The sequence below is a fragment of the Anser brachyrhynchus genome (assembly GCF_964034855.1).
Source record: "Anser brachyrhynchus genome assembly, chromosome: Z".
Lineage (NCBI taxonomy): Eukaryota > Metazoa > Chordata > Aves > Anseriformes > Anatidae > Anser > Anser brachyrhynchus.
In genome coordinates, this window is record NC_137697.1 from 17,656,891 (window position 1) to 17,680,658 (window position 23,768).

The 23,768-nt window shown below is 36.0% G+C and overlaps 1 protein-coding gene across 5 annotated transcripts in view; it reads left to right on the plus strand.

Annotated features, from left to right (window-relative positions):
• Window positions 1-23,768, plus strand: part of CWC27 (CWC27 spliceosome associated cyclophilin) — a 130,711-nt gene that overhangs the window by 3,784 nt on the left and 103,159 nt on the right. For all 5 annotated transcript variants that reach the window (XR_013943836.1, XR_013943837.1, XM_080574672.1 and 2 more), the window contains exons 4-10: window positions 1,352-1,495; window positions 2,233-2,331; window positions 2,511-2,614; window positions 3,662-3,731; window positions 7,181-7,260; window positions 9,821-9,854; window positions 15,528-15,700. Coding sequence is in view for 3 of the 5 variants with exons in the window: in XM_080574672.1 (XP_080430798.1) it covers window positions 1,352-1,495; window positions 2,233-2,331; window positions 2,511-2,614; window positions 3,662-3,731; window positions 7,181-7,260; window positions 9,821-9,854; window positions 15,528-15,700 (704 nt within the window). In the remaining 2 variants the exon portion in view is untranslated. The remainder of the gene's footprint in view (window positions 1-1,351; window positions 1,496-2,232; window positions 2,332-2,510; window positions 2,615-3,661; window positions 3,732-7,180; window positions 7,261-9,820; window positions 9,855-15,527; window positions 15,701-23,768) is intronic.

A 23,768-nucleotide genomic window follows, 5' to 3' on the forward strand; every position in this document is an offset into this window, starting at 1 on the left:
GTTAGGACAAGGATTAGTGGCTTTAAACTAAAAAGAAGGCAGATTTAGATTAGATTATATATTAGGAAGAAATTCTCAGAGTGGTGAGGCATTGGAACAGGTTACCTAGAGAAGCTATGGATGCCCAGTCCCTGGAAGTGTACAAGGCCAGGCTGGATGGGGCTTTGGGCAACTTGGTCTAGTAGGATGTGTCCCTGCTCATGGCAGGGGGGTTGGAACTAGATGATCTTTAATGTCCCTTCCAACCCAAACCATTCTATGATTCTATAATTCTGTGTGGCAGACTAAGATACAGAAATGTATATTGTTTATGTGTGTTTTATCTCAGTTAGCAAAGGTCTCTGAATGTTGTATATATATTCATTTTTATTGTAATAGTGGCATGGCTCATGTCTTGAGCAGGATGTTCATATCCTGAGTGAAGCTATACGTGCACAGCAGCTGTGTTCTGTTCTGCTTCATTACTTTATTTCACTCAGGACAAACACCTTTAACTTGTGAATGAAGCTGCATAGCCAGTCTCTGTGCCTTCTGTCCACCTGATGCAAGAGTAGACATCTGCATGTGGCAAAAACATGGAGTTTGTGGAATAGATTGGTACCTGAGCAGAGTTCAAAACAAATACTCCCAGTACTGTAGTAGCAACACTACTACTAATTAGTGATATTATTCAGTATTACAGTGTTTACAATTCTGATACTTCAATAATATTAATATATTATTTATCAATTTCATCTTCTTCAAAAGTTCTTCTGTCTTCTCGTGGTCCACAAAATGTTTTTTCTTTGGATTTGAGTAATACTGAACTTCTGCAATGTTATTAAACTTCCAGGTTTCTTACATCAATTAGGATTTCCCCTAAATAGAGCAATTAACTGGAATTGTAGTTTTACAAGAAATATACACAATGCAGTTACTTTAAGAATAATTTTTTGTAGTATTGGAGGGAGCATTAATTCCAACAGAAATAATGAATAGCAATTATTAGGCAATGTGTGGAAAAAGTTAACAAGACAACTTAGTTTTTCTTAAATTGTGTTTCTTTCTATTATCAGCATAGTAGCTTATATTTTTTTTCCTTTAACGTTTGTTGGTTATGTGTTGTGGGGTTTTTTTTGAAAGAAGATTGGTCATTTCTTTGCATTATAGGAGCTAAGAGGAAGAACCAGGCAAAGATTTTTTACTGCTGAAAACAGAAGCTTTTAAATGCAATCTTGGCTTTAAAATTACTTTGATTTTGTTAATGTCCTGTTTGTTTGTTTGTTTGTTTGTTTTTAAATGAACAGCTCATTTCTACGTGTGTAAGTTGATATAAATATGTGGTGATTAAATACTTCTTTGTCTTTTCCAGGATGAGTTCCACTCACGACTGCGATTTAATCGAAGAGGACTTGTTGCTATGGCAAATGCTGGGCCCCATGATAATGGCAGCCAGTTTTTCTTTACGTTGGGTCGTGCAGATGAACTTAATAACAAGCACACAATCTTTGGAAAGGTCTGCTACACAGACTAGAATCCCAGTTTGACAGAAGCATCTATGTGTTTCTCTGTGTTCAAAGGCCCTTTTAGTGTTGTTTTCTGTTATATGCATGTGAAACTTATTTCACTCCTTTCTAGCTGTCTCCATTTTCTTTGTTTCCTGTGTCTGATAGAAATGTTTCTGTTTTTTCCCATCGTTATCTGTTTTGTTACTGTTTTTCCTCTAAATGATATTTTAGTGTTGTGCTTCCTTTTGAATAATCTCTTACTAAAAATAATGACTTTTATTAAACTAATCTAATACTAGTAATATTTTATAAAATGCTGTTTGAAAATCATAATTTCTCAAGGTGAATCAGGAAAATGAAAAATGTAAGAGAAATTTACCACTTCCCTGGTTTACCTGAAAGAAAATAAACCAACAATTTTTCTACTTCACAGTATCTTTTATTTTCCTTTTTTCAAAGTTCCCATTAAGAATTTGCCACATTCCACTATATACACTCTCAAAAATACACATTTAGCTACCTATGTTCTTTCAACTTTGCTGTTAATTTAAAAAACAAAACCATTTGTGCACTGTACTTAGCTCTCTTTTAAAAAAGTCTTACGTGCTTATAGTATTTCCTATAATCACTTGTTTTTCAAAATTCTTCACATAATAATTGCCTTGCATTTTTTAGAATAATTAACAAAAATTATAAGGGAGCAGTTTCAAGCCCCTCTTTTTTATTTTTTTAATAAATTTGACAGGTTACAGGGGATACAATATATAACATGTTGCGGCTGGCTGAAGTAGAAGTTGACAAGGAAGAAAGACCACTCAGTCCACACAAAATAAGAAGTAGTGAGGTGCGTGTGTTCTTTTTTAAAATTTGAAATTTTAAGATTGTTTTGTTTGCAGTGTTCAGACAACTATGTTCTAGTATGAAAACCTGGCATATCTTTTATATATTATTTTTTAAATACTGAATCATTTAGTCATAACAACATGCTTATTAGAGATGTCTAAAATATTATTTTTTTCATAGGTTTTGTTTAATCCTTTTGATGACATTGTTCCAAGACCAAATAGAAAACTGAAGAGGGACAAACCAGAAGAAGAAGATAAAAAGCCCAAAGTAAAAGGCACAAAGTAAATATATTCAACAAAGTGGTGGTTATTTTTTTTTACCTTTACTTTGCAGCTTGTTAATTTTCTATTTCTGCTTTTGAAACACAGGGGTTTACCAAAATGCAAGAAGAGTGTTCTTTAATGTTAGCAAAATCTGCTAGCTCTATTTCTTAAAGAGATGGTACAAATCTAGTTGCTCTGATTGAAGTGGTTCCTGTGCATCAATGAGCTATATATACTGTTTTGTACATGCTGACAGTTCAGTACAAAAGAGACTAGAAATATAGTAGTGTAAGCCTGTGGCAGGAATATGCAATCATTCTTTTGTGACTGAAATGACACAGAAGTTAATGCATATTATTAACGTGGGCTCGATTGTTTGAGATTTTTAATGTCTTTTATCAGCTACCAGTTGCCTCCCACTAAAATACTCAGCAAACGGCAAGCATGTAGACATAGGAAACTTCAGTTTCTGCGAATGAAATTTGGTAGATTTAAACATTTAATGAAAAGTAATAGGAAATCTAAACTATGCACATGCTGTCGATTTTGTTGGACAGAAGTAGATCATATTGTAACTAGCTGTTTCCAACACAGGTTAAAAGGAAAATACTGATATTTATTTATTTTAATTACATTCTGTGATTATGTGCATTTAATGCCTTTCTCAGCTGTTGTATCTTTAAATTTTTTGTGTTTGGTACTCGAACATTGCTATATTAGAAAAAAAAATACAAATCTGTCAGCATTTATGAGTCTATGGAAGTTTTTTAATTCTGTCTTGCCATTTTGTAAGTGACTTTAAACTACTCTAACTTGTAGTTACCCTGATTGTTCTATCTCAAGTATAGAATAGAAACATCACTCCCTAAATACTGCTAAAGTTAAGTACTGTTTATTGTAAAAACAACATGTTATACTTGTTAGAAATTGGTATATTTATCAGGGGAAAAAAAAGTTAAAAACAAAATCCTACATGCAATATGGAAGTAAAATGTTTAAAGTTTATGGAATGTTAATGAAACAACATTTAAAGTTTTACTAGAAAATGTGTTTTCTTTCTTAAAGAAATTTTAACCTGCTTTCCTTTGGGGAAGAAGCTGAAGAAGAAGAGGAGGAAGTCAACAGAGTTAGTCAGGTACTGTACCAAACCATCCACACTTTTCAACTTTAATTTCTTCCACAAACAAGTAAATTGTTAACTTTTAAGTTCTTAATATTGTTCTTACATTTAAGTTTTGAACAACAATAACAGAAATGACCTTAGTTTTATGAGTCTAGTATTTTGACGTGTAGAAGAAAAAGAGATTTTTAACTTTTCTGACTCAGAAGGTGCTGTCAGTTACTGCATGGTAGTGGTTATGGAAATATAAAAAATTGTTTCATACTTCATAGTGTAGAGCTATCTCTTCTGTTTAAAATTCTTGGAGGTGATAGATATTTTATTCTTCTTCACCTCCTTAATTATAAGATTATTTGATGGTAAAACAGTTGAACTTGAAAAAGTCAACTTTTTCATTACCAGCAAATTCTTAGGTGTGTTTTCTTAAGTGTATCCATTCTGAGTCCAGAGTGAGGCAGTGATGTTGTGGGAAAAACAGTGCATTTTTATAATTGAAATGTTTCACTAGTATGAATTGTCCATATTCAAAGAACTAGAGTTGCACAGGTAGTCTTTCATCTAGCATTTCCATATCGGACTTTGCCACTTAAATAAGGTTAGTTTAAAAATATCTTTGGCAAATTGTCTTCTTCATTTCTACTACTGACCAAATTATTTCTCTAGAGCTCTGGACTTTCTAATTTACTTGTATGATTCAGGTGCCTAGCTGCTTCAGTTAGTGATGAGACTACACTGTGCTGAGTACCGTACCAACGTAAATTTAAAAACAAACAAACAAAAAAAACCAGTTTTCAGCGTTAAGGATTTAGGTAAAATATAAAAGACAACAGTGAATACAAAGGTGCATGATATTACAGTGAGACAGTGTCAGGGTAGTAAAAGTTTATTACTCAGTAGTTTTAACTCTCTTTTCTTTCCTAGTTTGACTTACCCTGTCAGATTAACTGTGCTTGTTTACCTTAACAACATGTATATCTGCCATTCTGCTCTTGGTACATGTCTGTTTTCTTTAATACTGCATTTAACTTGTTTGCTTTGTTCTTCCCTTTCACCCTAAATACTTGTTCTTCAGTTTAAAATTATCTAAATATAACATCTCTTTCATAACAAGCCTAGTTCAGTATTGTCATGCTGTCTTCCAATTCAGTCTTAAAATTGTCTTGATTAAATTCTGTACTAATTGTATCTGGAAAAACTAAACTGACTGTTTATAAAGAAGTTCTATTAATTCTTTGTAGCAGAATGAAAACTTTTTTATCCAAACCAAATTGCTTATCTCTAATAGGTCTAGATATTAGATCAGAATCTTTATGGTTCTGGATATTCTCTTGTTACATGGACTTCTGCACCAACTTTCATTTTTGGTCTTCAATAAGAAAACGTGAAGTTGAAAGTTGAGAATGGGATTCTTTGACAGCTACAAATACATAATTCTGTTAACTTTTTTTTTTTTGGTGGTGGTTGCCAGATGGAGTGGATCTTTCTTATTTCAACTTAAGAAGGGTATACTTTAAGAACTGAGGTTGAGAGGAAGGTCTGAAAGTAACTGATGAATCTTCTAAAGATCTGGAAAAAAGGAACACTTTCTATTATTTTTTTAGCAAAGTAAAGCTTAGTCAGTTATTACCCGACAAATAAATAAAATCAGTATGCATCAGAATGAATTTTGTATGGTATTTAATAAATAGTTGCATGTTTTTGTGAAAAATTAAGTATTCTTGTCTCAGTCACATCATATTTAGTACAGACTTCAAGAAGATCTGATCTGTTCCTTAGTTTTTTTTCTCCATCTTCCCTTATGAATAATTTTCTGCTCAGGACTAGTGTAGCCCATACTAGATTTAGCTTAAGAGATGGAGTACGTTTTGCCTGTGCTGCATTGTATCACCATATTCATGGTAACTACAGTTTAGATTCTTATCCCTGAAACTGTACTAAAAAGACCAAGAAGAATAATTTGGGATACAGGTGATGGTAACTTTAAAAAAAAAAAAAATTGAGTGATTTGCTGTTTCTCACAATATGAGAGTTAAGATACAAAGATAAATGAGCAAATAAATTACCACAGAAAAAGTGTGGGGTTTTTTTTCCATTTAGGAATTTAAGTTGTGAACATTTATGCCACAGAACATGATGAAAGTAGGAAGTGTATATACTTTCAGAAAGGGATTATATAAATTCATTGAGTTTAGGGCCACCGATGGCTGTTAAATGTTACAGGTCAAATTACATCTTCTGTTATCAGGTGGATATTTAAGTGGTTGGATTATGTAGGGCATGAATATTAGAAAGAAAATATGTGTATTCCAGTAGGCTATAGAAGGTGGAGATCACAGGACTAGGGAGGTTTGTGCCAGGGAAGAGGAAGAGCAGGATAGCTGCATGAGGCTGATTATAACACAGGCTCTGTGTTCACCAACTAGGGCATAGTCCTACAGCATCTGGATACAGCAGGCAGAGCTGGTTTCTAGTAACAGGATCCATTGACAGTCTTGGACAAGGCAGGCAATAACCAAGACAAAGGCGCCCATCCAGGGAGTCTAGCAGGGAACAGAAAGAGATGAGGCAGGAGACAGAATGGAGACAAGGCTTCAATGTCTGTACAAGACCTAGACATAGGCATACCTCTGACATAGCTCAGGCAGTGACTGTATTCACAGGTCTGAGCTGAAATGGTGCTTGTAGGCAAAGGAGGTCCAGGTGACCTTTTATCGCACTCTACAAGTACCTTAAAGGAGGCTGTAGCGAGGTGGGGGTTGGTCTGTTCTGCCATGTGCCTGGTGACAGGACGAGGGGAAATGGGCTAAAGTTGTGCCAGGGGAGGTTTAGGTTGGATGTTAGGAAGAACTTCTTTACTGAAAGGGTTGTTAGGCATTGGAATAGGCTGCCCAGGGAAGAGGTTGAGTCACCATCCCTGGAGGTCTTTAAGAGATGTTTAGATTTAGAGCTTAGTGATATGGTTTAGTGGAGGACTTGTTAGTGTTAGGTCAGAGGTTGGACTCGGTGATCTTGGAGGTCTCTTGCAGCCTAGATGATTCTGTGTGATTCTGTGAAATTCCTCGAGGCCGTCAAGGCATATTAATGTGCTCTGGGACCTGACAGTGTTTGCTCCACAGATTGTCACTTGGTGTTTAAACTGAAGCTTTCAGTGTCCGAATTGCTGGTTTAATTGTCTGCACTTGTTTGGTGCTGTTTATGAAGGCGTTAGGCATCTGTCATGTGCTTCATCTAGTCACTGAACATGCACTCCCTCCTCCTTCCCCTTCCCCCCATTACCTGTTGACAGAAGTAGTTTTTCAAGTTGTCGAATTTGTTAGTCTTTTTCTACCTAAAATTAAAAAAAAGTGTTTATAAATCAGAATGAGGTTTTATTATCCACTCTGTTACTACTGTTACCCCTTTCACCATCTATTCTCTCAAACACTGAAATTTGTAACACCTTTTTTTTCTTTTTTTTTTAACAGAGTATGAAAGGAAAAAGTAAAAGTAGTCATGATCTACTGAAGGATGATCCACATCTAAGCTCAGTTCCTGCTGTCAAAAGGTTAATACAAGATTTCCATGTTCCAGAATAGATTTACTTTCAGGATGTTAGACCTGATGAGCATCACGTATACTCATTGTTTATCTGTTAGTCTAAGAAAGTAATGGCAGTGCTAGATCAGACCAAATGTTCTTCTAATCCCCTATGCTGTTTCCAACAGCAGCCATTGATGGATGCCCAACAAAGAATAAAAGTATGGCAAACATGTCTCCCTGAGTACTCTTACTACTAGCCAGCTGCTAGCTTTCTAGCCAACTACTTTCAGCTCAGAGGACTGTCAGAGTTTGATATGGTTCATCTATTTAGTAATCCTTAAATGGGTTCTCTTCAAAGTATTTATTCAGTCTCCTTTTGCAATGTTTTTTACACTTGCACCTTCCTGTCTATTGCAGGAATAAGTACCTCCTCTTTTTGTTCTGAACCTGGCTGCTACTGGCCTCATTCGGAAAATTCTAGCTCTTATGCAGAAGAGACAGTGAGCAGCCAGTCCCTGTATACCTTTCTTTAGTACAATCCCTTCTTAGGCCATCTCTTTTCCAGCCTGAATTCATAAAACTCACTCAAATGGAAGATGTGTGAGTAGTTGTGTATCTGTGGTTATTCTTGTTACTCTTCTGTGACCTCCTTTCTGTTCTAAAATACTTTTTAAAAATTTGTTTTTAATCTAAAGAAATTAAAGATGAGGGTGAATAGTAAATCTGTATACTTGCATAAAGGTGGTCTTTAGTTTGTCATTCTTCTGGTTTGTTTTTTAAACCCTTGCTGATACATTTTCATGGAATTAAGCTCAATACTCAAGTCCAAGAATTTGTTTATGATCAGTGATGTTCAGCTCAGAGTTCCTTGTAGTTTGTATGATTCGTTTTTGATATGTGCATAGCTTTACTTTTACCTACTTCAAATTTCATCTCTTATTTTATTGTTTCGTCATTCTTGTCCTTCGGCAATTGATCTGTGTCCTCTTGTCTTTACTATTGTAACATTGTATCATCAAAAACACAGCAACCTGGCTGCTTGCCTACTTTGCTACTGAGCTTTGTGAATAGCTGAAAGACTTACCTAGCACGCTACTTTGGAAATAAACTAGTAGTCTTTGCTTCCAGAAGTAACTGTTTGCTCATAACTTTTGTTTCATGACTTTTAACTATTTATTTATTAGTGCATGGACCTCCTCTGCCATCTCAGAGCTATTTAGTTTCCTTAAAAGCCTTTGGTTAGAGATTCTGTCTGGGTCCAAATATATCAGACAGCTCATTCACAATCATGTGTAGCCCATAAGAACTCACGAAGGCTGTTAATAAAGCTAACACGCACGTCACAAGTCCAAAGTAGGCCATTTTACCTTTTACTGTAGCTCCTACTTGTTCAGTACTGACATCAGAATTATATACCTGGATATATCCAAAATATGTAATACTTTTAGATAATTTTTAAAATTCTAGTCTCCTATTAGGAAATAATTACTTTGCAGCAAAATTTCTGGATTATTTTTAAATGAAATTAATGTCATTGGTTCCAACAAGCTCATTGTTTCTTTGATAACCCTGATGAATTATTGATGGAAGAGTGCACACCTCAAAGCCTTGAATTTGGAGACTCTTTCAATATTCCTTGCTTTGTTTCTCTAACATAACTTGTGTGACAGAATTGTAACAAATAGTGTCACAGAAAAATCTTCAAGGGTCTTTATTATTTGTTTGTGACAAATAACAGTGGATATGTTAGCTTTAGTATGTCTAGATGGATTCCTTTTTTTTTTTCTAATGCGCTAAATCATGGCTGTATAACAAATAAAAATTTTTATCTTAAATTCAGCCATCGGTATAGTACAAATAAAGCATACCTATTATAAAGAAGACTTTCTGAAATGCAAAGCATTATTTGCAATGAAATCCTAGGAATTGATATGAGATCAAAAGCAACCATCTTAACAGTGTTATGATTTTTTTTTCTTTTAACAGCAATGTAGTGCAAAAGGTAGTTAGAAGACATGACATACTCACTTGTGTATTTTGTCTGACAGTATTCTTGTACTGTTGTTTAAAATTTTTGCTTACACTCGTAAGACATTGCACTTACATTGTGTCCATTGATTGGTTATGTTTTGGTCCAAATTGATATCCAGAGCTATTCCACATTATTCTATCTACTTGTCCAATCAAATTCCTTTCTTGAGCCAAAATTGTTTGACATAAAGTTTTAAAATAATCCTAATAGTTAATCATTATTATATTTCTTCATCTTTCAAGAAACTAAAAACTTGGCATTTTGTCTTGATAGCTCAAGATATACTTAGTAATAGAATATATCTATTGTATTGTAGCTTGCAGTTTTCTCCTGTGTTTTTAAACATTCCTGTTTAGAAAGGATTATGACAAATGATAGAAGATAATATTAATTGGTACTGTTAGGTTGAATGTGCAGATGATATAAATGACTAGGTTGACTAAAATTTCAAGTAGTTAAACAAAATTTTTAATTAAAGACCTGTATTTTTATAATAATATCTTAAATCTTCTCAAGTAGTTCAAAACTAAAATTCTTATTCTTGTTTTTTTAGTGAAGCAGCAAATGAAGACATGTATTTGAGTGAGGTAAGGAACTTTTTTTGTTTTTACATGTAAGTCTTTGTAGGTTTTTTGTTTGTTTTTATTGTATGTGAATTATATTTTCTTACGGGAAACAAATGCTGCTGTTGAGGATTTTGACAGCTATTTCAGGTCAGATTTTCAGCAAAAGACTGGTGGTTCTTTCAGATCTCTAAGGTTTGGCCATTGTGAACATTGATGGCAGGGTGGAGATGCTTCTGCATGCCACCTGCGGTGTTTATAAAGACCAGATATTTCAGTCAGTAGATGAGGTATATATGGAGGTTATGTACCACAGAGTGACAAACCATTAGTAAGAGTCCTAAAATTGCAGGGGGGGGGGAAGAGGTATGGAGGAATAAAATGAAATTTATCATAAATAATGATAAAACTAAGAAATCTAAGCTCTGAAAGGAAATCTATGAATAAATAAGAATCCTGTTGGAAATATTTCTTCAAGGAAACAAAATTTCAATAAATATTTGTCGCTAAAAATAGTATTGATGAAGTGTCACTTCTGAAAGATGGGAAATTTGAGTAAGCAAGCAGTAATAAATGGGACAAGCAACCAAAAACGGAGGGTATTTTAATTTCAAAAACATTTTCATAGATGGTGCAGGATAAAATTGCTTGCTGAAGTAAGAGTTTGCCTACAGCCATAGGTGATGGGATAGCCCTTTGAGTTGCTGTTGAGACATGGATGTAATATTTGACTGGGAATATAGTCCCATGTTCCCTAAAATGAATCCTCGTAAGTACTTTGCTTTTCATATCTGTCCACTGCATAAATCAGTACCTATCAACTGTTAGTTGGTGTACTGTGGAAGTGAAGGAAAGATGCAGTCTTTCCCATTTTTGCACCTGAACAAAAAGAAAATAGTTCATTGGTGTGGGTTTTTTGTTTGTTTGTTTTGTTTTGTTGTTTTTGTGTGTGTGTTGTTTGTGTGTGTGTGTATGTGTGGTCCTTTGGAGACCCAGGATTTGGACTCAATGACCCTTGTGGGTCTGTTGCAATTCAGAGATTTGTGATTCTGTGATTTCCATCCTGTTTCCTGTTGCATTTTTAACAAAGCATAGTCAAAGTACAGGTTCTTGGACTCTTCTCTCTTGTAATTCCTGTTGTGTAGGAGGATTGAAGTATTTGAAGGGTTCTGAGAATTTAATTAATAATTCTTCATATGTTCAAATGAGCTGGGGTTGGTGTTGGGGAATATTGAGCAGGGACACCCTAGGTATATTTATTTCAATTTTTATTTTTTAGCCTAGTTAATCTGAATGCTGTTACTTTTTCATAGTAATGACATGAAGCAGGAAATAGCGAAGCTTTTTCTTTCCACAGGTGCTCTCCTTAGATTTTATTTCATTTAAATATATTACCTAGAATCTAGCATTTCAGGCAATTACATGAGGCTTGTAAAGGAGTACGAGTACTTTATCATCTCTTTTGGATCTATTTCTGTTAACATGTTATAGGATCACTTTCTCTTTTACATGTCTGCAACACATCGGTAGTTTTATAGTCGTCCTATGAGCAAATAATTCTTCCAGATCTCTTTACCTCCCCAAAATTACAAGTCCATAGTGTGTGAGAGAAATTCTTGTTATTCCTGAAGCTGCAGACCTTGCTGTTCATGCAAATGTCATCTTGTTTCTATTACTGTAGTCCTCAAGGTCACCCGTCCTTTGAGAGTCAGATCCTATGTATTAACAATCCTTCATTGTTGCTTTTAAGCCTCTTTTTGTGCCTAAGTCATTAATGAAAACGTTATATGTAATGAGTTCGCAAGACTGGTTTTTTTTCCTACCAGTGACTTTCTTTTGTTTCCTTTCAGTAAAAACTTATTTTCATCTACCTATTTGCCGGTTAGTTACTGAACAGTAAGTATCAGGTAGTACTATGGATAGATAAGAATTTATATTTTTCTCTCCACTCCCCTAAAATCAATAATCTCAAATGGCTAAGTCATATTAGATACGGTAGCTGTTAGTCATTCTGGCACAAAATCTGCCATTACATTTTAATTTCCAGAGCAAACTGAAGAACGGGAGCAACTCCACTCAATTAACAACAGCAGCAAACACTAGTTCAGCTTCTGGAACACCATCATCCACCTGAACAACAACTTTCCTCCGAAGTTATGTAGACTGCTCTGGGCTAGAAATCTGTTAAATGTATTAGTTGGAAATGAGATGTCAGAAAAAAGTCTAAATGAAGTCAGATGGAGTTAATGAGACAACAGAAGGACTAGAAGAGGAGACTGGGCAAGAGGAAATAAGGGAGCCACCAGAGGGAAAGAGTTGAGGAGAGCTATATCATATATAAAGCCTTATTAGAATTAAATTTGGCCTGAGACGTCAAGGGCAACAGGAAAGGCTTCTATAGGTACATCAGTGATAAAAGGAAGAATAGAGAAATTGTGGTTCCTCTCTGAAAAGCAATGAGAGACCTGGTTACCTGGGATATAGAGAAGGCTGAGGTACTCAATGACTTGTTTGCCTCAGCCTTCACCAGCAAGAGTCCTAGTCAAATAGCGAGGGCCCCAGAAGGCAAAGGCAGGGACTGGGATAATGAAGAACCTCCCAATCTAGAAGATCGGGTTTGAGATCAGCTAAGGAACCAAAAAGTGCACAAGTCCATGGGACCTGATGAGAAACAGACATGGATCCTGAGGAAACTGGTGAACTTAAGTGCTAAGCCACTGTCCATCATATTTGAGAAGTGGCAGTCTGGTGAAGTTCCCACTGACTGAAAGAGGGGAAACATGACCACCATTTTAAAAGAGACAGGATTCGGACTCAGTGATCTTTGTTGGATCCCTTCCAAGTCAAGATATTCTATGACTCATTGGAGTGGGTCCAGATGAGGTCCACGAGGATGATCAGAGGCCTGGAGCACCTCTCCTACGAAGACAGGTTAAGGGTGTTGGGGCTGTTCAGCCTGGAGAAGAGAAGGCTCTGGGGAGACCTTATAGCCGTGTTCCAGTACCTAAAGGGGGCATGCAGGGAAGCTGAGGAGGGACTCTTTGTCAGGCAGTGTAGTGACAGGACAAAGCATAATGGCTTTAAACTAAAAGAGAGTAGGTTTAGATTAGATGTTAGTAGGAAATTCTTTACAATGATGATGGTGAGGCACTGGCACAGGTTGCCCAGAGAAGCTGTGGATGCCCCATCCCTGGAGGTGTTCAAGGCCAGGCTGCATGAGCCTTTGGGCAACCTGGTCTGGTGGGAGGTGTCCTTGCCCATGGCAGGCGGGTTGGAACTTGATGATCCCTTCCAATCCAAAGCATTCTATGATTCTATTATTTTGTCAGTGTTTTTGTAGAAGAAATGTGAAAGAAATTCTGTGCAGGTTGAGAAAAATGGAAGGTTCTGGAAGTAGGGGTTTCAGCTGAGTTGGACAAGTTGAACCATTTTCTGTCTTCCGTTTTAAAGAGGTATCCATGGAACCTCCTGCCTTCCTCACACTTCAGTAATTTTAAATTACTACTTAGTAATTGTGATTAGTCTAGAGTTCTCATTGTTTTTCTCCTATCCATCTGTTTGAGTTTCAGTGAAATGCTCTTACCTAACTCCTAGCCAGATCTCCACCAGAAGTCTGTCTTCGTACCTGGCTACTAAACACCTTGAACAAAGTCCTGTCATGTTCCTTTTCTGGATTCTGCCCCCCTGCCATTAAGGTCTGTTGTCGTCCTGTCTTCCTGATAGTTTAGTGAGTAAACAAATGCTTTGGAAAGTTTATTTGTTTACTCTGTTTTATTTTAAACTCATTTTTTTCTTCCACTTCCCTTCCCTATCTATATGGCCATGGTCATCATGCTATACTTGTCCTGGTTGTCAGTCACACACAAAACAAGTATATTCTCTTTAGAATGCTGACATTTTCTCCCAGTGCTGACATCCTGGCTGTATCCTGGTTAGAGCACAGTTCTCATGAATACGATTTCAAAGTCTGTTCTTTCTCTCTGTGTGGATAAAATGACAGTCATGTAGCATCTTATGCACTCTCTTGCTAATTAGCACCGCTGCAAAGCATCAAGAGATTTGTGATCTAGACTTTGAGTTGGCATCCTTCTATGGAGGATGAAGTGGGCTTCGTCATTCTGTGAAGTGGGCTTCCTTCTTCAAGGAAGCTTTGCTGTGCAGAGGCGTTGGTTCAGTCGAGTTGCTTCTTCCTGATTGTTGATAGGAATTAGTTATTTCTCCCTTCAAATGTCTTTAAATGGAGGTGGTTTATCCCCTTTGTCTCCATCTGCTAGGTCTAGAAGCATAATACCTCTGTAGGAAATGTGGATGATTGATTTCATAGGTTTTTGCAAACTCTTTTGATCCAAGTGGCATTTGTAAATTTCCTCATTGATGGCCAGTCCTATCGTCTTACGGAATCATAGAATCATTAAGATTGGAAAAGACCTCCAAGATCATCTGATCCAACCATCCCTCTACTACCAATGTCACCCACTAAACCATGTCCCTAAGCACCACGTCCAACCTTTCCTTGAATACCTCCAGGAACGGTGACTCCACCACCTCCCTGGGCAACCCATTCCAATGGCCAGCTGCTCTTTCTGAGTAGAAATTTATCTTAATTCCCAACCTGAACCTCCCCTGGCACAACTTGAGGCCATTCCCTCTAGTCCTATCACTAGTTACCTGTGAGAAGAGGCCGACCCCCAGCTCCCCACACCTTCCTTTCAGGGAGCTGTAGAGAGCAGTAAGGTCTCCCCTGAGCCTCCTCTTCTCCAGACTAAACAACCCCAGTGCCCTCAGCCGCTCCCCATAGGACTTGTGTTCCAGGCCCTTCACCAGCTTCGTAGCCCTTCTCTGGACACGCTCCAGGGCCTCGATGTCCTTCCTGTAGTGAGGGGCCCAAAGCTGAACATAGTACTCGAGGTGCGGCCTCACCTCAGCTGAGTACAGGGGGACGATCACCTCCTGGTCCTGCTGGCTACACTATTCCTGATACAAGCCAGAATGCCATTGGTCTTTTTGGCCACCTGGACACACTGCTGGCTCATGTTCAGGTGAGCATCAATCAGCACCCCCAAATCCTTTTCTTCTGCACAGCTTTTGAGCCACTCTGCCCCAGGCCTGTAGCGCTGCATGGGGTTATTGTTCAAAGTTCAAGACCTGGCACTTAGCTATTCTGAACCTCATCCCATTGGCCTCTGACCATCGATCTAGTCTGTCCGGGTTGGATCTACATTCTTGTCTACATTCATGATAGGATAGTAGCCTTGAAGCTGGAAACTTCAATGAGTTTTGTTATCGTTTAAAGGAAGATTAAGGAAGTGTTTAGTGTATTTCCGTGATCAAATTTTGAATCCATGAACAACAATCAGACTAATACCACCTTGTTGTGAAGCTTTCTGCAGACCTTTAGACTTTAAGGGCTTAAAGTCTAGACTATTTTAGTTTTTTAAGTGTTACATAAAGATGTAGTTTGTGTATGATTTTTTTTTTTTAATTTTTGCATTTTTGTTCCCTATGAAGCAAATAAGGGTATACTTGTTTTAAAACTTTGCTTTGAAACATTTTTTAAATGGTGTTTTGTTTTTTTTGTTTTGTTTATTTTAGTAAGGGGTTGTTTTTGTAAGAAGTTTCCATATTCAGAATTCTGTAATTTAAAACAAACAATAAAAAAAACTAAAGGAGACATTTTTTAACTTTAAACCAATAAAGGAGGAAGAAAATGATGAAGATGCTGATAGTGTAGAAGATGAAGCTGCTAGCAATGAGAGATTTCAAATGAAAGAACGTATTGCAAAAAAGTTGAAAATGGATGCAAATGAAGCTGTTAAACCACCAGTTCAAGAGGAAGAAACTAAGACAGAAAAGAAAACAAGCAGTCGCAGGTAACTATCATGCTTTTTTTCTCCCTCCAGCTTGTTTACATTTATATCTTCTGTTCAATTCCGGTTTTCCAGTTTCAACGTTGGTAGGTTAGCATTACATTAAAATATCATTCTCTCTTAACTGTGAAAGGTGAAATTGTTTTCTCATTTCTTAGTTTAGTTTTGCAGTTTAAACCTAAGAGTTAAGTTACATGGCAGTTACACTACCTGAGCACTTTATTTGGGACATTTTCTGTTTCTTTTTCTCTGTGACTTACAAATTAAGAATATTTGTATGCACTTGTCATGCTTTACTTTGTTTTTCTACATAGTTGTAAATACATGAGTTTGCAGATCCTCTATCTGTGATAATATATGGTGGTCATCCACCATTGGGACTTACATGAAGTCTTCCTAGTCCTCCATTGTTTAAATCTGCTTTAATGTAGCAGTTGTTTTACAATGTAGCAGATTTTCAACACTGCAATTGATACAACAGTTTTTAAATACTATGTTGGGCTGTTCTTAGGGGGTTGGAACATGTCTATGTTTAGTAGTGTAACACTATATTCAAATAATTAAACTATCTCTAGTCAAATTACTATGTTTTTGTGGCAATATCAGCATAATATCACATAATGGCATAGGTTCTAGTCATGTAATACTAGTCCTGCTAGTAATGCTAGTCTTCATGAACATCTGCACTGATTAGCACTCAATTTTCAGTGAGTTAACATGCCTGTTTGGAAATCTTGTATCTTGGAAATCTTGCTTCCAGAGCCTGCTTGGGAATTTCTGCATAATAAGAATTTACTAGGAACCATTACTGAGTATTTCAATAAATATGGACTTCAGAAGTTACTGAACAATTTGTAATTTTTTGCAGTCTTTGCAGTCTAAAGGTTCAATGGGTAAATTTACTTTTTCAGTGAAACTTACTGGAGGGTAGGAGGAGGAAGCACCAAAATTAGAATTTTTACTCTAACTGTATACAGTTGTCACAAATAATTGTGTGATGAAATTATTAAGACTTTGCCTATAATGAATTCTGGGTGTGCAGTGGCTATGTTAAATTCTCTTCCAGAACAGTTGCCTCTGAACAGAACTGTCTCTCTTTTTCCTCTCTGCCATATTTAAAATTGTGCTGTATGGCTGCTTTGGAAATTGGTGAATGTACTATCTCTGCTGTAGACAGGTGATCCACAGGAAGTACACTGATATCAAGCAGGATGATGGATAACTCCCCAAATCTAGTTATTAGTCCAACAGTTGAGATTGATACCTAATCCCAGTGATAAATTACATAAATATTTATCTTGTGTCAATTAAAATGAATATATGTCGTTATCTGAGACAAGAATACATCAGGCAGTTTTCTGTCTCACATCTTGTGGAAACATTGTGCTGATGCAGTTCCTGATTGCATAAAGAGGTAGTTCCTGTTTTTCATTGCTGTGCTTTCTGTGGTTGATTCATGCTACGCTCTAACAATGTTTGTGGTGTTATCCATAATATTCCCCCGTACGGAATAATTATAGTCTTCTCAGAGTCAATGAACTGCCTCTAATTATGGAGTCATGTCTTAATAAAATCTGTGAAGTCAGTCTTGGGAATTGTTAAATAATTAAGAATTACCTAGGCTAAGTTCTGGTGTGGTCACCATTGGACAAATAAAAATCAGTGTTAGCTGTATCATACAATGGAAAGGAAGGAGTGGGAAATTAAGGCATTCTCCAAGGAAAGCTTTTTCTGGAAAAGAGCCTTCAGGTACATGGAAGACAAACATCTTTAAAATAGCAAAAGACATTGAACTCTGTACATGCATACTACCTATCTGTCAAACGTGTTAACCAATCTGTGTAACTGTTTGTTGTTTTTTTCAGGGATGCCTAGTAGAACCATAAGTTATATATATACCTAAGTTGTAGTAGCAAGTTCACAGCATGAGGGTGTAACACAAAGCTAGAGCATGCTCTTAGGAATTTTTGTGTTATATTTTACCACATTTCAGAGGCATTTGTGTAAGAATTCTGCAAGCCAGCTGTGCTTGTGGAAGGTCAGTGTGTTTTGCCTATGTTTATTCCACTCTTCCAGGGCAGTTGCAGTAATATTATAGCCAAATGGACTATCAAGACTCAGAAGAGGGTTTTATTGAATGCATTTTTAGCAGCTGGGAGCAATAGCCCAGGGAGACACTGCTTAGTATCACAAGTGACATCAGGTTCTAGAATCTGTTTTTTTCCACTTGATAGTCTGGTATTCTCTGGCATGAAAATCAAAGGCATTGTGTTGTTTATCCACAAGGCATTATTAACGTTGAGCTCTGATATGATGAGATAAAGTCTATTATTTTCATTTTCTACAATAGTGACCTTTTTTGAAAGTGTGACAAAGATGATTGATAATATTTTCATGGGACTTCACCACCAACAGTAGTCCAAGTGTGTGCTGATCAGAGCATACAGAAATGTATTAGGTGGGAATACTAAAAAAAAAAAAAAAATCTACCATACATAGCTTGAAGAGAAATGTCTAGTAACATATTAGAGGGCCAAGAAATGTGTGTTATCTTGCAGATTTGTTCATCTCATCAGATATTTAAATGCTTTAATAAAATAACAGAGCTTCCAAAAGTGTTTTTTCAGTCATGTCTTTTTAACATGCATGATGTTTTCTACAAATCTATATTCATTTGTATCAGTCATTTCTTTTAACACAAATCCGTGCGTGAAATGAGAAGTTTGCACATCAATTTCAGAGAAATAATATGGAAATAATAGTCATAATCTCAAATTCATGGCATTGAGATCCAGGACTGCTTCTTCTAAATGCAGTTGTACTTGGAGTGCTCAGATGGTGAAGTTAATTTTAGTAATTTCAGTATACGTTTGAACCTTTTGTGTATGTTTTTAAAAATAATGTGAAGACACTTTCCAATTTTGTATTCGATATGAAACCTAAGGAAAAAGTATTTCCCACTCATTCTGACAAGTTATTTGAGAAATTCCAGAGATCTTTTGTTTCTATTGATAGATTAAACTTAAACTTCAAAATACAGAATGGTTGTTTGCATGAAAATATATACACATAAAAGAAATGTCTGCCATCATTGCTATAAGAATAAAATTTAACAGCATGACATGACGTTTTTAAAATGTCAGTGGCTTGAGCAGTTAGCTGAATGGACCTTAGTCTGGTAATTAAAAATACTGTTTTACATTTGTTTTCATCCTGTAGGTGGAGCTCACATGCTACACATTTCTCGTTACTAGCTTTTAAAAATTCTCACTACTTTTTGTTTGCAAGACATACAGTGTACAAACAGAGTATAATTTCAGTTGCATCCCTATCACAGATGTGCTATTAAATAGCAATATGAAGTAATTGTGTGGAATAGCTAAAATGAGGAAGGAATGCTGACTTTTCGAGTAGCTGAATCACTTGAATTTAAGTGTTTGTATTTTCTGTTGTGTATTTTTCTCCTAATAATCCTATAAAGCACAGTTGAGCTAAGTAATTTCATTTTTTTTGGTTTATAAGCCATCATCATAAAATGAGTATCTACATATATGTTAAAGGAGTAGCAATATAGTTACTATCACATTCCTTATTTTTTCTTGCGTATAGAATACATATTGCTAGGTAAATTTAATATCATAGTTAAAATCATCTCATGAAGCTTTAGAGGTCTACTGTGCATGTAGGTAAGAAATTACTTGTTTCATTGTAACATAAAACTCTAGACCACTTTTAGAAGTATAATTCCTCTGATGTGTTTTTTTGTTTGTTTTGTTGTTGTTGTTTGTTTTTCCATTTGTTGCAACAACAGGATAAAATAGCTAGTTTGTTTATAGGTAACTGCACTTGGTCAAATGACTGACATCCCCATCTTCACCTTGAAGTCTAGGCATAACAGTAATAAAAATAGCTAGCAGACATGCTCAAATTCATACTAAGTCTATTTCAGACCACTCAGTACAAGTTGTTTAAAAGCAATGTAGAATATAGTTAAGACATCATAACATTTTATTAGCATCTAAATAAACATTGATGCACTGAGTGTGCAATATTTAAACATGTAATATGAACTTGCTGCAAATGCTTTTGGAATACAGACTTCAAAATAGTTTTGTCTGTGATTCTTTACCTTTATAAAAGGTATGAGCTGAAGTATAAGAAACTTCATTTGCAGTTATGAAAGTTGTCTGGGATAGATTGTCTTTTATGATCTTGGTCAGTTGTGTGTGCAGTTATGTTCGTAACACATTGAAGACTGTTATATGAACAATTTTGTTCACAGATTCTGGGGTAAAGTGGTTTTTTTTCCTCTCTGAATGTTGTGGTCTAATATAGTCCTTTGATTTAAATACATTTATTTAATATTTTCCCCCAGAAAACAAATTTATTGATGGATGCATCCTCAGAAATGAGCTTCTGTAATTCTAGCTTACCAAAAAATCAGACTTTTGCAAGACTTCAGCTGTCCGTATTTTAGTAATGGTTTGCTAAAGAAGATGTTTTAGTAAGGCATCTAGTAAGACTGTAATGTTCCTTCATCTCTCTGTCTTTCTGTCTCCATCATAACCAGTGGTTCCTGAATGAAGGGAGGAAGGCAAATAGCAGAGTTTGGATCTTGGACATCAAGAGATTTTTTTTTTTTTTTTTTCGTGGAACTGATAGATGATATCCTGTGGGAGGCAGTTCTGACAGGCCACTGAACTCAAGAGAACTGACAGGTCTTCAAATACAGCTATGGTCTGTCCTAGTACTGGGGACGGCAGAGTGGGGTGGCAGTGGGGAGCAAGCTGATCAGTCAGGAGAGCAGCTAAACTTTTTGTACTGGCATGAGTCAAGAGGGAAGTAATGACTGATGGACAAAATGGATCTATACTGGAGGTGGAAGTGAGGACAGTCTACAAAGGAGGAATACAGAGATACAGGAAAGTGGTCAAGGCATGCAGTGATGTTTTTACGAAAGCCAAAGCTCAGCTAAAGCTGAAATTCGTAAAGAGATTAAAGGGCAACTGGAAGAATTTATACATCTACATGAAAGATTAAACGCAGAAAAATCCTTCTGATTTAGTAACAGTGCACACAGGAATGACTGAGATTACTTGATGCCAACAAGGTCTTCCGGGCTTACACGTCTACGTAAGGTTTCAAAAAAGGGAGGAAGTGCTAATAGTGGTAGAGGATTGAGTCAGGAATTAGTGAGAAATCTCAACCAAGTCTATGGGACTTGGGATGCATTTGAGGCTGCTGAGACAGCCAGCTGATGTCACTGTGAGGCTGCTGTCTATAATCTTTGAAACATTGTGAAAATCCTCAGACTGGAGGATGTTACAGATGTTGTGCCCATTTTCCAAAAAAAAAAAAAAAGGCAATAATGATCTGATCAACCTCATCTCGGCCCTTGGGTAAAACATGAGGCAGATTCACTTGGAAAGTGTTTCTGGGCACGTGAAGGAGAAAAATGCATTTTGGATAGTGAGGTTTATCTGTTTCCATATAGAACTGTTCTTTCTTCGCAGTAATTACAATTTCCAATATATTAACTATTAAATAATAGTTAATATTATATACTGCTAGTATTTTCCTAAACCAGATATCACTGTTACGACTAGGCCTTGTCCAACAATACAGTTTGTCTCTTTGCTTTTCAGTTTGATACCGGGAAGCGTAATATGTACGTTAATAGGAATGGCTGTTGAGTTCTGGAGTACAAACCTTATTTGCAACTGACTTCAAACCTCATTGTACTTAACAAACTGCTGTTATTTTCATATAGTAAACTCAGGTATTGTATTAACAGCATCCTAAGCCAAGGGCGACCATTAGATAAACAATGTATCCTGTGCTGCAATTTACTGCCAGTTACCCCTGTATTGAGCTCACTGTTTGGCTACAGCTGAACAGGAAGGCATTCAGACATAGTTTGTAGATACCAATAGTGTAGTTTGGCCCATATTTGGTTGGACAGTGCAATCTGTTCCAGGCACCTTACCCCTAAGAGTATTTTATACAATTTTTTAACTTTAACTTGCCTGTGTTCAGCTTGCAACCAGTGATTTTTCTTTGCTGTTTTTTCTGAAGTTCACTACAGTGTGCCATGTTTTCTGTTTCTTCAGCTACTTCAGCTTTCTTCAGCCAGTCTTCAGATCATTTTGTGGCCTTTCTGTTCTTTCTCCAATTTTTCAACATTCTTTAAAGAGCTTTGGTCAGTAATCTTATTAGTGGTACTGGTGCTGTATGTAGAGAGCTACAACTTTTTCTCACTTCTGCTCCCTGTTTATTCACACAATGATCACATCAGCCCCTCTTACCAGTATTCCACTGAGATTTTTTATGTTGCTAGGGCTTTCCAGACTGTTTTCAGTCACTGTTCTTCAAGAACTTGTTTCGCATTTTGTTCCTGCTTCCTTGATTTTTCCAATTAATTGTTGTAGGCTTTTGTTTTAGTCTATGTTAACAAGTTCGGATTAACAGGCAATCCTGATAGGATAATTTGCCGTCCTGTGACAGTTTGCATGATTCAGTAGCTGTGGATTTGGTATGGAATTCCCTGGAATGAATAGATACATTTCCAGTGATTTGGAACTATTGGCAACTATTTTAAACAATAAGTCTGTAACCTAGTTCTTATTCAATAAAGATGTTCTTTCATCCTATTTTGTATTGCCGACTTTTTAAATTTTTTGTTTGTTTGTTTGTTTTGGTTTTGTTTTTTTTAAAGGCACTGGGAAGCAAGTTTTTCTGATTTCATGGAATCAAGAGGGGTTATTTGAATTGACTCTAAAATTAGCTGGGGTTAGCAACCAGTCAGGAACTCACAATGAATTCTACTAAGAAGGTATCTGATAGCATATCAGTTCTGATTTAATGCTCCTCTGAAACCTTTTTGGTTTTGATGAGTATGCTTTTCCTGTGGGAACGTTTTTGTTGGATTATTTTACTGTAGCTTGATTCAAGAAGAGTATGTTTTGTGTGTTTAATCCCGTACCAGTCAAACAAAAAAGTGCCAATAAAATTGATAAAAAATTCATTTAAATGGTGAGCTAAGCATATGTAAAATTATTAGTTTTCATTTCATTTTTGGATACATATTGAAACTAATAGCTATACCTACAGCTGGTTATCATACAGGTAAACCTATTGCCTTTTTATACTACCTCCTAACTTTGGGTCCAAAGGTCTTCTGTGCCTAAGACATAAAGTGACAGATTTTAGAATAATGGAAAACATCTGATAGGTTTTAAAGAAAAAAAAATATTGTCATTTGGGAACAAGCTGAGATTAAAATCTGTTGCAAGAAATACTGTACTACTGCAAAGATTATTGCATGAGATTGCCTTGATGTTTGCAGAGTCTCTTGTGTTCTTGCATTTTTTTATACATTATTGTACCTTCAGGTCGTTGTTACTGTGATGGCTGTATTTTGAATTTAATTCCATGTTCTTCAATGTTTTGAGTTTCTACATACTTATAAGTGTTAATAATACTTGTTTTTCATCCAACAGTGGAAGTTTAGTCGTAAATATTTTTATTTTATTCAAAGTCATTAATTACATACTTAAAAGACGACATTCACTTTGTGATTATTATGCTCCATCTGTGTGCATGTTCTTTGAAAACTGGGAGCAATCAAGAGTCATAAACTTGCAAACCAGTTTGTTTTTTATAAGTTTTTGCAGTGGACTGATTTCTGCTCCATTCTAAAAGAAATGTCCAAAACTACTTTAAACTCTTAACAGATTAAATTGAGAAATTCTAATTTTATGAAAAAAATAATAATTTAATCACATACATAGTCATTTTTCCAATATAGTAAATGGTGCATGAAATTAGACTATATCTTTGCTTTGCTAGATAAAGAGGACTATTTTTAAAATACATTGTCTTGGTTTGAAAATAGACTGGGTAATGATGATTACATAATAAATATGACAAAGATATATATTTTGTGTAATATGCTGCAACAAGATGGCAACTGTAGAGTTACAATAATTTTCATTCGAATTCATTGCGTTTTGTGTAGCTTGCATTTCAAATAGGACAGAAACTGGAGAGGTATTACGTGCTTTTGGGGGTA